The sequence below is a fragment of the Primulina tabacum genome, chromosome 12 (assembly GCF_025594145.1).
Source record: "Primulina tabacum isolate GXHZ01 chromosome 12, ASM2559414v2, whole genome shotgun sequence".
Taxonomy (NCBI): Eukaryota; Viridiplantae; Streptophyta; class Magnoliopsida; order Lamiales; family Gesneriaceae; genus Primulina; species Primulina tabacum.
This window is the reverse complement of record NC_134561.1, coordinates 23,424,258-23,439,511: the sequence shown is the minus strand read 5'-3', so window position 1 is coordinate 23,439,511 and position 15,254 is coordinate 23,424,258. Positions and strand designations below refer to the sequence as shown.

General features: G+C 36.4%; 1 protein-coding gene across 1 annotated transcript; it reads right to left on the bottom strand.

The window, feature by feature from the left end:
• Nucleotides 1-14,161: 14,161 nt before the first annotated feature.
• On the bottom strand, nucleotides 14,162-14,677 carry LOC142520274 (uncharacterized). Its single transcript, XM_075623277.1, has 2 exons — nucleotides 14,614-14,677; nucleotides 14,162-14,493 (listed from the first exon to the last, which is right to left on the bottom strand). The coding sequence occupies exons 1-2, from the start codon at nucleotides 14,675-14,677 to the stop codon at nucleotides 14,162-14,164; spliced, it is 396 nt and encodes a 131-aa protein (XP_075479392.1).
• Between the last annotated feature and the right edge of the window lie 577 nt (nucleotides 14,678-15,254).

Below are 15,254 nucleotides of genomic sequence, written 5' to 3'. Positions count from 1 at the left end.
CCGAATGGGTTGGATCGTTCCCAGGCTAGCTGCGACCTAATTCTAACATGAAAAACATCCAAATAACTTGACTTGACCAACATATCAAAAATCGAACTAAAAATGAGACTATTACGCCCAACAAACTTAATATTTAACCATTACTCCGTATCAACCCGAACCAATATCGAACCATCATTTAGTCATGATTAAAATACACCTAAAATAATGAAATAATGCTCTTAAAACTTGTACAAGTCGAAATTTTGTAAATGGATGCCAAAACATGAAACGGTCTTTCGAGAGTCACTTTGGCACATTACACCGTAAATTCTCGTACGACCTCTAAACTTACCTGAATCACAAACGGCCAGAAACATGACCTTCCAAACTCAATGAGGTACTGTCCAGTCCAATTTCATAGGCTAAAAGCCAACCAAAAACTCAAACGAGCCTCTGAACCGAAGCACCAAGTTGCTGTCAAAAATTTCAGCAGTAGCTGTTGCGTTTCCTTGCTTCGTTTGTGAGGCTATTGGCCATTAGGGCTTGAACCACCGACCAGAGCCTCTTCCCAACACCCTAAGGTATGGCTTGAACCATGGCTAAGGGCCCTAGGCCAGCCACAATCCAATCCAACACCTTTGACAACACACGCTTCACCCGAGGGCGCATATGGCACGCGTGGGGTTTTGCAATTTTCATGCTGTCATGCATCCTTCCAGTGGCCATTTGATTGACTATGGCATGATCTAGACATCATGAGGTATTGTATGAACCATGGCTAAGGGCTAAAAAGCCAATCAAGATCCATTCCATCCTCAAAACCGAAAACCAACTTGTGCAGAAAAATTCAGAAATTGAAAACCGATGGGGCGCGGTTCTTGTTTGTTTTAAAAACTGATAGGAACCGTGAACCAAGCCATGAAAGGCCGACTTGGACATGTCCTAGACATGTCAAGGAAGTGCTGAGACCACGGTTACATGCCCAAAGACCAACCGAGATCCGAACCACAACCCGGACAACCCAAAAACCAGAAATCGCGACTCAAAAATGCACCATGGACGAGTTGCTGTCCCAATTCGGTTTTGCTGGGGTAAATGGCATGCAACCAATGAACTAAACCCTTCCTAACACACCCTATAACATGACCATAAGCAGCCTTGCACGCCTGGAACGAGCCATCCATGAAATCAAAGGAAAACATACCCACGTGAAGCACAAAGATGGGAGCCGAAAATATTCTGTGCAGAATTTTCGAACATGCTGTCAATAAATTTCGGTTTTTTGGTCAAAAATCATGATCAAGAAATGTTTAAAAATCATATTATGACTTGATTGAAGAGCAAGGGGAAATATACACATGCCTTGGTTTTGTTTTGAAAAGAAAACAAACGAATATGACGACGCGGCGCGGCGGAGACGGAGCGTTCTTCTTTTGCTTCTACTTTTCTCTCTTGGTTTCTCCCTAGGACTCACGATATTTTCTCTCTAGTATTTGCTCTGAATTTCGAAATAATGGAGAGGGAGAGAAGGTTAGAAGAAATGAAGGGAATTCTACAAGATAAATGGAAATTTGAATGGTAAAAATGAATCTTGCTATCCTAGTTGTTTGAGAGATAAGGGAAAATATATGATTTGATTTATTTAATTAGGTGACCGAAAATTTCATTCAAAAAAAAGGGGTAGGAAAATTGCTTAATTATAAATTATTGGAGATTAAGTGTGATGGAATTATCTCCCAAGAAAATGGATAGAGAAAGAAATCAAGGAAATGGGTTGTCAAACTTTTTAAATCTTCCAAAGGTGATGGCCGATTTTCCTCTTTTAAAATGGGGTGGAATATTGTTTAATTATTGAATTTTAACTCATTAAAGTTTTAAACATTAATTATGTATTTTAGTTAATTAATAAATTAGTTTAGGATAGGCATTATTTTGCTTGCATGGATAAATCTTTAAATTAAATTACCAACATGTTAAATTACAATTTCTTAAATAAAATAAGCCTAGATTAACTTATCTCAATTGGTCATATATTTTAACTTAGGCTTTTAATTAAATTATTGGACATAAAAGAACTTATTTACTATTTATCTCAAGTTAATTAAAAAAATCCTTAAACATTCTTTATTTTAAAATGACTTATTATTTATCTTAAATAAATTCTAGGAATGTTTTCTTAATATTAAATTTTATCTCAATACTCCAACTCCAGTCCGGCCTCGCTTATTTAACTGAAAATATAAAACTAAACTTATGCGATTTAAAATAAATAATCCTGACTAACAACTTTAAAAATTCTATAAATAATAAAGAAATCATTTCTAATTTAAATACTAGAAATTATGCATAGCTTATACGTAGTCTGATTTAACGGGTTCTACAACTCTCCCCCCCTAAAAGAAATTTCGTCACCGAAATTCGCTTATCCTCGATAAACAAAAAGTTTAGACTTTTAATTCTAGAATCCTAATAATCCACGCTTCCGATGCGCTACTCTGATAAGATAAATATTAAGCTGTCCTTCCGTCTCCTCAATCCTAAATAAATTTGTCTACCAAAATCATCGTTTGTGAATCGCAACTTAAAACAACTTATGGTGACTTAGTTCTATTCAACTATAGCCCCGAATTTTGACTTATCCCGCAATTCCTCATACTAGAGATGGATGTCCAAATTTAACGCACCTTATTTTCCTTATAATATACCCAAGATGTTCATTGACCTATTATATTCCAATATTGAAATCTTAACAACATCCCTTCTTAACTTTATTGACCTCAAGATATGTTAAAGCTTCAAGTCTAAGTATTGGCATTCATGCAGTTTGACTTAGGAGATCTTAGTAAAGCACTTAAAAGTTAAACCTTATCTCAACCCCATAATAATATTAGACTAAGATCCTTGAATCGAATCTTTACCTTACCGCACCAAACTTACATAACCTGACTATTTAGAAGTACATCCCAATATAACGTTGTTGCAAATCTTAAGTTCGAGTAGTCTTAATCCATAAAACCCAAAATATACGATACGGATCTTCCACCTAAATAATAAAATTATTCTAGCACCAATTACATGCTTAAACTATTTCCTTTTCAATTAGAATAAAGTTGAGACCTAAGACCCTTGGACTTTCCTTGTTGAAGCGAATGTCGCATTCTTACGTATCCTTAATGCTTAATTAATACTAGCGTATAAAGCTTAATAAGTTCTCCTATGATGGGCTAATTCTAATAAATCAACTTCACTTATAACCCATAAATTCTGGAATCCCCATATCAAGATTTCAGATTTCTTACTCGATAAAAATCTTAATATTCGTTCATTGATAACCTATGATGAACACAACTCGTTTCTTCTGGTTTTTATTTCACCCAAAATTTTCGTACGAACACCTTATCTCATAAACTTAAAATTCAAGCTTACGCGACCCAAATAGTATTAGATAACATAATCTCAACACACATATTCCTTTATTCTCAAGTTTCTCAATGACTTTCAACAAAATTTCTTAAAACCAGGTGTCTACCTCAAATCTTATATGCGTCTATCAAGTAATCTAACCATCGATCGTACCCAAATTTTTTTTTTTGAAAAACTAAATTCCAACAAAGGTATAATTTTAACTCTTAAGATCATGATTAAAAATTATGATTCATCAAACTTAAATTCCCAAATATATATATATATATATTTAGCTCCATATCTATTCTTATAACTTAACTAACTGATCAACTTTATCTTAAATTGTTATCACTCTAAATTCTTAATTTGTCACAGTATTAATTCACTAGAGCTTAAACTTTCAAGCCAAATGTATCATGATTCATCCTACAATGCCTTTGGTTACCATTCCTTATAACATTATAACCCAATTGTTTCAAGGTTCTCGATATCCCTTCAAACCTAAATCATCAAATTTCATATCCTTTAAACCATTCGCTTCTCACTTACTGCTAACCAAGTCCCAAAGTTTCTTAAAAATTGCAAAATTAGTTCTTACTTTCGTCGAATATTATCCGATTTGTCCTTAATCTCGACAATCCAACAATTACCCATAAGTTGTTGGCGTTCCTAATTCCATTCTATAGGTTTCCCGTAACATAAAGTTCAATGATCTTAAGATTATTAAACCAAAAATCAAATCTCATAACCTAAAAAATTACTGATTTAACCCAATTGTTCATCCAAAGTTCGAATTTAATCCTCAAAAATTTCAGAACTTGCAATTTGGCCCTTAAAGTTCTCGAAATTTATCATTTTGGCCCTACAACCCTACGAAATTTGCATTTCTGGTCCTCATAAAATTTTCAATTTTAGCCTCATTAAACCTTAAAATTCTCAAAACTCAGAATTTAATCCCAAAATTCGATAAACTCGAAAATAGTCTCTTAGAATTTTATTTTTTAACTTAGGTCCTCAATTATTAGTTATTACAATTAGGTCCTTAAAATTCTCAATTCATGCAATTCAATCCTTAAATCCAACTGGGTAGAGCATGCATCCGAAATAAATTCTATGTTTTTATACTTCCAAATATAGTTGTAGTCACGAATCATTAATCCTTACATGGAATTCTTAAAAACTAACTAAACTATCAACCGCGAACCATCAGTAATTTATTAGAAAATCTACAAGTCCCAAGAGCATTTATAATCTTCAAGATTAACTTATGATCCAAAAAGTAGAACATCAGTACTACTAGCAAAAAAAAATCAATATAAACAATCCATTATTTCTTTAAATTTCAGTAAGTACTGCATAATTAAAGTCTTGACACAAAACATTTCATGAAAACATGATGTTAAAATATTTCATGCTTTAAACGAAATGCGTGAACGTAAAACTTACAGACCGAAGACGTGACTTCGTGAGCTTCTCGAGATCAGTAGTAGTACAACCCTTTACAAGAACATAGGCTCTGATACCAACTGTAAAGGCCTCTAAATTCGTACTTGAAAATTTGCGGAATAATTTAAAATTTTCTTTTTAAATAAATAAAATGCATCATTCATAAAATATACTGATAAAAAGATTCAATGTTTAAAATAGCAGCGGAAGTACATATTTGTTTCAAAGCAACAACGTAAAATAATTCATCGTGATAAAATGAGTTTGCAAAAAATAATAAATAAACAGATAAATGAGGTCCTCGGGTTCCTACTACTGCCGACCCAAGATGGCTCACTGGTCCCCGCCCTCGGCCCCGACCTCATCAGTACCTACAACAATCAAGTTTAGTGAGTCTAAAGACTCAGCATGCATATATCGTAAATAACAAGTAAATATATCGTAAAATTTCATGCCATGCAAGGATATCATATGGTAAAGCGTAACGTGAAAATCGTATCATGAATAATTATAAATACGTGCATAACTGAACTGAAAATCGTAAGTGAAATGTTTGCTCGATAGAGCCCTGTCATGAAATAGCATATAATAATTTTCTGTTGAGAATATGTTCTACGCAAGTGGCCCATAACGTGAAATGAATCGTCTGATCAGACTAAACCACAGTATACTGGGCGGTAGAGATCATCACAGCCCTTGGACTGGATATCCGTACCAGTGCATGACCATGAACTGAACCAGTCAGTGACCACCGGATGAAGTAATAATCCCATGATAAGCTGCAATCCCATGAACGTGAGGTGGCCACAAGCAATATCGCATATATCTCAAAAATGAACATTTTATATTTTTATGCACGTAATATAATTAAATGTCCTGTATTATTTTACCGAATGGGTTGGATCGTTCCTAGGCTAGCTGCAACCTAATTCTAACATGAAAAACATGCAAATAACTTGACTTGACCAACATATCAAAAATCAAACTAAAAATGAGACTATTACGCTCAACAAACTTAATATTTAATCATTACTCCGTACCAACCCGAACCAACATCGAACCATCATTTAGTCATGATTAAAAGACACCTAAAATGATGAAATAATGCTCCTAAAACTTGTAAAAGTCGAAATATGGTAAATAGAGGCCAAAACATGAAACGCTCTTTCGAGAGTCACTTTGGCAAATTGCATCGTAAATTCTCGTACGACCTCTAAACTTACCCGAATCACAAACGGCCAGAAACATGACCTTCCTAACTTGATGAGGTACTGTCTAGTCCAAGGCCATAGGCTAAAAGCCAACCAAGAACTCAAACGAGCCTCTGAAACAAAGCACCAAGTTGCTGTCAAAAATTACAGCAGCACCTGTTGCGTTTCCTTGCTTCGTTTGCGAGGCTATTGGCCATTGGGGCTTGAACCACTGACTAGAGCCTCTTCCCAACATCCTAAGGTATGGCGTGAACCATGGCTAAGGGCCCTAGGCCAGCCACAATCCAATCCAACACCTTTGACAACACACGCTTCACCCGAGAGCGCATCTGGCACGCGTGGGGTGTTGCAATTTTCTTCCTGTCATGCATCCTTCCAGTGGCCATTTGATTGACCATGGCATGATCTAGACATCATGAGGTATTGTATGAACCATGGCTAAGGGATAAAAAGCCAACCAAGATCCATTCCATCCTCAAAACCGAAAACCAACTTGTGCAGAAAAATTAAAAAATTGAAAACCGATGGGGCGCGGTTCTTGTTTGTTTTAAAAACTGATAGAAACCATGAACCAAGCCACAAAAGGCCGACTTGGACATGTCCTAGACATGTCAAGGAAGTGCTGAGACCACGGTAACAGGCCCAAAGGCCAACAGAGATCCGAACCACAACCTGGACAACCCAAAAACCAGAAATCGCGACTCAAAAATGCACCATGGACGAGTTTCTGTCCCAATTCGGTTTTTCTGGGGTGAATGGCATGCAACCAATGGACTAAACCCTTCCTAACACACCCTATAACATGACCATAAGCAGCCTTGCACGCCTGGAACGAGCCATCCATGAAATCAAAGGAAAACATACCCACGTGAAGCACAAAGATGGGAGCCGAAAATATTCTGTGCAGAATTTTCGAACATGCTGTCAATAAATTTCGGTTTTTTGGTCAAAAATCATGATCAAGAAATGTTTAAAAATCATATTATGACTTGATTGAAGAGCAAGGGGAAATATACACATGCCTTGGTTTTGTTTTGAAAAGAAAACAAACGAATATGACGACGCGGCGCGGCGGAGACGGAGCGTTCTTCTTTTGCTTCTACTTTTCTCTCTTGGTTTCTCCCTAGGACTCACGATATTTTCTCTCTAGTATTTGCTCTGAATTTCGAAATAATGGAGAGGGAGAGAAGGTTAGAAGAAATGAAGGGAATTCTACAAGATAAATGGAAATTTGAATGGTAAAAATGAATCTTGCTATCCTAGTTGTTTGAGAGATAAGGGAAAATATATGATTTGATTTATTTAATTAGGTGACCGAAAATTTCATTCAAAAAAAAGGGGTAGGAAAATTGCTTAATTATAAATTATTGGAGATTAAGTGTGATGGAATTATCTCCCAAGAAAATGGATAAAGAAAGAAATCAAGGAAATGGGTTGTCAAACTTTTTAAATCTTCCAAAGGTGATGGCCGATTTTCCTCTTTTAAAATGGGGTGGAATATTGTTTAATTATTGAATTTTAACTCATTAAAGTTTTAAACATTAATTATGTATTTTAGTTAATTAATAAATTAGTTTAGGATAAGCATTATTTTGCATGCATGGCTAAATCTTTAAATTAAATTACCAACATGTTAAATTATAATTTCTTAAATGAAATAAGCCTAGATTAACTTATCTCAATTGGTCATATATTTTAACTTTGGCTTTTAATTAAATTATTGGACATGAAAGAACTTATTTACTACTTATCTCAAGTTAATTAAATAAATCCTTAAACATTCTTTTATTTTAAAATGACTTATTATTGATCTTAAATAAAATCTAGGAATGTTTTTTTAATATTAAATTTTATCCCAATACTCCAACTCCAGTCCGGCCTCGCTTATTTAACTGAAAATATAAAACTAAACTTATGCGATTTAAAATAAATAATCCTGACTAACAACTTTAAAAATGCTATAAATAATAAAGAAATCATTTTTAATTTAAATACTAGAAATTATGCATGGCTTATACGTAATCTGATTGAAAGGGTTCTACACCAGATCCATCACATGTGCTTTAACATGATGAGGTTGAACTTGATCCTTCTCTTTTCTATGTTGAGCAACCTGTTTGCGTTATGGATTGGAAGGAGAAGATATTGCGTAATAAATAGATTCCACTAGTTCGAGTACAATATACACGACATGGTGTGGAGAGTCAACGTGAGAATTGGAAAGTAAGATGCGAGAATCATATCCACACTTATTTGATTATATTCCCTTTTGCTGATTTTAGTTTTGATATGTACTATAACTGGTGAAATATTATATGTTTACCTAGGTAATATATATATATGAACACTTAAGATTTCGAGGACGGAATCTTATAAGTGAGGGAGAAATGTAAGGATCTTGTATCGTATTATCATACTTTGATTATCGATAATTAATGAGATTGTCATGTTTTTAGAGAAAATACGTTTTGATAACGAAATATTGTAGTAATAGTTGAATTTTATTTGAATAATATGCTAAAATTGCAATAGAAAAATGACACTTGTGACGGTTTCAAGCATAATTATCTGAGTATTAATTCAAATGAAATGAAACCAATTTCATTGAAAAGTAATACATAGTACTAGAACTTTCATGTTTTGAGTTTTTTCCAAATTCATTTGGAAAAAGGGGAAAAATCATTCCGAAGTGTATAGTGTGCATTGAAATTCATGCACTAACACATTTTGGGAGAATGAGCATAACTTTCGAGTTCAGTATCCAAATTGAGTGAGGTTAGTGGAAAATGGAAGCCAAGACATAGATCTGCAACTTTTATGTTGACCACTTTTATTAATTCGAAACATAGCGTTCCGAACAGAACATGGCGTGCTACTTCTTGTGCGCCCCAGCGTGACATTATCAAGAGTTGTGGACAGAACCCGGCACGCTAGGGCGCCCCTTCTTGATCGCCCAGCGTGACATTATCAAGAGTTGTGGACAGAACCCGGCGTGCTAGGGCGCCCCTTCTTGATCCCCCCTGCGTGGAATGATAAAATTGCTCCGGGCAGAGCTCGACGTCCTAGGGCGCCATTTCTTTACCGCCCCAGAGCGCACACCAATATATAAAGGTGATAAGAATGACTTTCACCTGCAACTTTTGAAGAATCGAGAGAGACAAACGAGAAAACCACGTTCTAGCGTATGAATCTACTTCGAAACATTTTCAGAACACGAAAAAATTTATATATTCGAAATCCTCGCGTCGAGAGCGTCCTTTTGAGGTAAAATTCGTTTGGTTTCAGCACCTTTATTTCTTGGATCGCTGAAATGGCATGTATTTGAAGTTGATTTCAATATATGAGATATAATTACTGACAAGAAACTACTTTTCAAAGTCGGAATTGAATGATGTTATGATTTCAATTTGATATGAATTTTCAAAGTTTCAAAGAATTTTTGAACTTTAATTGTTGATTTTCTTTCAATTCATTAAATGAAATGAAGATGTTTATGTTGAGAACATTTCTGTACTTAAATCTTAAAGCTACATTGATTGGAAACGAAGAATTGAGGTATGTTGCGACCGAGTAATATACGACAATTATCTGTGTCATATGATATATTTCTGATTGATTTGACTGAGAATATGTGTCTATATGCCTTATTTGTTGAGGTGATGTGGCATACATGACATTCATTATTGGATATCAATGTTATAACATAAATATTTTGTTAACACACATAATTTTATTCATACATCGATACATGACATGCACGTTGAGTTATGATCCTTTGATACCTTGATATGATTGGATTTGATTCTGGGGTTTTAAGCACGATGCAATTTTTGGCATTATATGGCCCTTAAGACATATTCATTGTGGCCCAGATGATTGATTGATTGAGATTCGAGATTTGATGGTGCTTTGCCGACGGTATCATACGATCATCCCTTGTACTTGATTGAGGTCTGTGTGCCAGCTCGAGCATTGATTTGATAGCGATTCGATTGATTCTGGTACATGCTCAGTGGATGGACATTTAACCTGATATCCCCACAACATGCATGCATTTCATATCATATATCATTGTGTAGACACATGTTGTATATATTATGGTTGTTCTATACGGAGCTTTGCTCACCCCCAAGGGAGGGCTGTTGTTGTCTTTGTGTGTGGACAATGGCAGGTAATTCAGGTTATCAAGAGACTGGAGAGGGTACTTATGGAGGGAGTCACATCTGAGTTGATGTTTAGTGGTCTATCCAGTGTATATATGTATCTATATATTGGGGCATGTCCCGAGCATATGAGTCGTTGTATGTAGTTGATTTTGATTATGTGTGGGCATATTTTATGATGTGATATATTTAGATGGGACTTTATTATGTATTATTTTTAATATCATAATTATAGTTTTCATTATTTTGGGCTCACTGTAAAGAAAATTTTCACTCGTTTTCCGCTGAAATTAATTAACACTAATAAAATTGCATTGTAATAACGGTTATGAGATAAGGACCCCAAAATGTGTGATGTGCTTATCATGTGATTTCATTGTTCGTTCTTTGTAGGACAACTCCAGATCATATGCTTTGATCTCTAAACTCTTACAGCTGGTTTAATTGCAACAACTGTTTTTCAAATGCAGAAGAAAAATCTAGATTTATTGCCTTGGTTCCAGTATTCTTTGTGCTCTAACTCAACTGGTAAATGTCCAAGAAGTAACTTATAAGAGGTAGTTCCTATAGGCATTTTGAAACACCCCACTCCCATGATAATAAAATTTAAATAAATAACATCCGCGGAAGCATTACAATTTTAAAGGGAAAAATAACAAACTTTTAAACATAACGATTCCCAAAACTACCATCAAAGTAATTTCAAAAGCCACCACAAATATGTTTAATTCATTTTTACAAAATACATGATACATAAGGCTAATAATGATCACTATACCAAAATAAGTGTTACATGAAAAAGTTTTCCCTTATTTTGCCATATGACTTCTTCCGCCTTTGACAATCTATTTCATCCTTTCTTATGACCTGCATCACATAATATTAACTTAACGAGTTTATAACTCAGTAAGTAGAAAGCTGCAATAACAAATACATATACATAGGCTTGGCTTGAATAACATGACTATGGCAATGAAAAATATATAATACTATCTTCAATGAACAATAGAAATCAAGGTAATATTGATGGTATTTCTTGGCATGAATTAAAGAAACGAATTGATAGTCTTGTGACATGTGATCGTGACCATGAAATAAGTATCACCTTGATATAAATATCAAAACTGTGAGAGATACTCCTTTATCATGAAATTGGCCAATAACATGCATATGAATACTATCAATCTTTTACTTTAGTCAGTAGAACATCTTTGAGGGAATTTAACAAACATATAGTAGGCACAATGAATTACTAGCTCCTTTGTCAACGAATTCAATGGTATTCTTTGATCAATGAACATATATCAATACATATATCAAGAATATATCAAGGGAAGGAGCTAGACATCAATAAACATGGCTTTGTAAATATATTTATCATGTGAGCAAGAAGGAAGAGCCTCTACTTACAACCCAAGAAGTACACGATTGTTATGATTATCTCAAAGGAATTCTTACAACATAATACATGTAATCAACCATTAATCATCACCATTAATCATAGGAATCAACCAAACCAACTTATACCTTCAACTCTTTAAACCCACTAAATCCACACTATAAAGAGTTCTTACCTTGGAGCTTAGAAATTTAGGTAGGAGACACTAAGAATCAACTTGATTAATTGAACTTGAAGTGGGAAAAAGAAGAAGAGAAAACCTCGTAGAGAAAGGAGCTTGGATCGATTGATTACAAGGAAGGAGGAGAGAAGTGAGTAGAAGCATCTAGACAAGGGAAATATAAGCCTTTCCAATGCCTAAAATCGCATTTCCTAGTAGCACTTTCGCCCCAACTAGCGCCACGGCGCCATCTCCTTGGCGCTACGGCGCCCCCTTCTCGGCCTTGCAGCGCCGCGGCGATGCCTGGCAGCGCTGCGGCGCTGGGACTTCGGCCCAAGAAGCGCTGCGGTGTAGGGCTTCGGCCCTGGGCGCTGCCTCCTACGCCCAACAGCGCTGCAGTCCCCTTTCTTCGTTGCTACGGCGCTGCTCTAGCACCAAACCAACAATGAAACCCACCTATGATACACTATAACCATAAACTTCCATTACCGATTCCATGACATACCAATGCAACAAACCATCCAAATACATGCTAAAATCCTCTATATAAACCATCACAACAACAACTCATCCCCCTCCATAAGCTGTCGCCAACTATGAAACATATACCAATACAATAATCATACTTTTACCATTCCAATTAACATAACCATAAACCAAAACCATTCTACAATTCTCAACCATCAAACCAAATGAATATCCATTACCATACCATACAATAATAAATCATGAATATCCAATAACCATATCTCCAAAACATCAAACCAAAGAATACATCATTTACAATAGAATGATAAAAAGTTAGGATATTACAATCTCCCATCCTTAAAAAAATTTCGTCCTCGAAATTTTCTTACCGTCAAATAAATCCGGATAACGTTGCTTCATCTCCTCCTCCGGTTCCCATGTAGCCTCTTCATTCACAAGGTTCCTCCAAAGAATTTTGATAAGACCAATTTCTTTATTCCTTTACACTTGAACTTTGCGATCAAGTATTTATACCGACACTTCCTCGTAGCTCAAGTTAGGTAAAAGGTCCAATGATTCACGCTGAAGAACACGAGATGGATTAGGAAGATACTTTCAGAGCATAGAAACATGGAATACATTGTGAACTCGATCCAAGTCCGGTGGCAATGCAAGACGATTGGCTCGGTCTCCAATCTTATCAAGAAACTCAAACGGCCCAATATAACGAGGACTAAGCTTACCTTTCTTTCCAAATCGCATAACTCCCTTGAGAGGAGCTATCTTAATGAAAACATGGTCACCAACCTCGAATGACAAAGGCCGTCGTCTCACATTGACATAACTTTTCTGTCTAGATTGAGTGATCTTCATTTTCTCTTGGATCAATGCCACAACATCAGCTGTCCGTTGAACCCACTCCAGGCCCAATATCTTCCTTTCACCTACTTCGTCCCAATACAAAGGAGATCGGCACTTCCTTCCATATAAAGCTTCATAGGGTGCCATGCCGATTGAAGACTGGTAGCTGTTATTATATGTGAACTCAACAACCGATAACTTTGAATCCCAACTACCAGGAAAATCAATTATACAAGCCCTCAACATATCCTCAAGAATTTGAATAACCTTTTCTGATTGCCCGTCGCTTTGAGGATGATAGGCTGTACTAAAGGCCAATTTCGTGCCCAGGGCTCTATGTAAACTCTTCCACAACTCGGAGGTAAACCTTGGATCACGATCTGAAACTCTCGACACTGGTATCCCATGAACTCTCACAATCTCCTGAATATAAGCTTCAGCATATTCATTCATAGAATATGTCGTCTTGACAGGGAGAAAATGTGACGACTTGGTTAATCGATCCACGATTACCCCAATAGAATTAAAGCCCTTATAACTTTTTGGCAACCCAACAACAAAATCCATGGTGATGTGCTCCCATTTCCATTGCGGTATAGGTAAGGATTGCAACAATCCCGCAGGCCTCTGGTTCTGAATCTTAACCTGCTGACAGGTTAGACATTCAGAAACAAATAATATGATATCTTTCTTCATAACTGGTGTAACGCCCCAGATTCGATGACTGTCCTCACTGTACCAAGACGAGTCTTTCCAGCGTGCTTATGTCCTCACTCACACGCACCTAGGAAACTTCCCAGGAGGTCACCCATCCCAAAATTGCCCCAAATCAAGCACGCTTAACTTTGGAGTTCTTATGTGATGAGCTACTGAAAAGAAGATGAACCTTCGTGATATGAGTAGCACCAATCAAATATTTTAAGCCCTCTTCAACTATACAATCCATTACATTGAACAGTCTCGGAATCCCTTTCATTCCGGTGTGGAATCGGTTCATTCATGTTCCCTCCACCTAGAAGCCTGCCAGGAGCAGCTCATTGTCCGTGCAACATCATGGCACCGGCGATCACCCCCCGCCCTCTTCGGCCGCGGGCCTCACACCTGGCCACCAGTAAAGGCGTCGAAGATCTTGGTACATTTTGGTACTGCCAGGGTGAACCGAATATGGCGCGGTATGAGCTTCAATAAATACATCTCTTTGAATTTCATCCCCCAAAAGAACACATATCCTACCTCGAAAAGTCAACAAACCATCACGATTCAACCCAAACTCAGAAACTTCTGATAGATCACTCTCTTTCTTCAATTTCAATAACTGATTATCAGACTGTTGTTCCTTCAAAATTCTATCAAACAAAGTTGAGCGGAGAACCATTGCAGATAATGGAGCTACTGTACCTGCAGATACATTAGTTATCTCATTTATTTGCAAATTAAGCAACAATGGTTTCTGAATCATGGAACCCAATAAAGAACTCGATTTGCAACTCAAAGCATCCGCAACCACATTAGCTTTACCAGGATGATAGCTAATGGTGCAATCATATTCCTTCACCAGTTCCAACCATCTCTGTTGTCGCATATTCAATTCTTTCTGTGGGGCCCTTAGCTCCTAATCGTTATTACAATGCAATCTGATTAGGGTTAATTAATTACAGCGGAAAACGAGTTTAAATTTTCTTTACAATGAGCCCAAATCATTTTATTTGAATACTAAAAATAGTATTTAATCTCATGTCATAAACATGCCCACACGAAATCAAAATCTATCATATACAAACAACTTAAATTCTCGGGACATGCCCCGGTATATAGATACATATACATATATACTGGGAACAAGACAAAACATAAAACCTTAGCCCAAGCTGTGGCTCCCTCCAGAAGTACCCTCTCCGATCTCCTGATATCCTGGAGTACCTGCCATTGTCCACACACAAAGACAACAACAGCCCCCCTTGGGGGTGAGCAAAGCTCCGTATGGAACAACCAATCATATATACCACAGATATCTAAGCAATGATATATGGTATGCAATGCATGTATGTCGTGGAGGTATCGGGTCAAATGCCCATCCACTGAGCACATGTCAGAATCAATCGAATCGCTATCAAATCAATGCTCGAGCTGGCACACCGGCCAATATGGGATACTCGTAT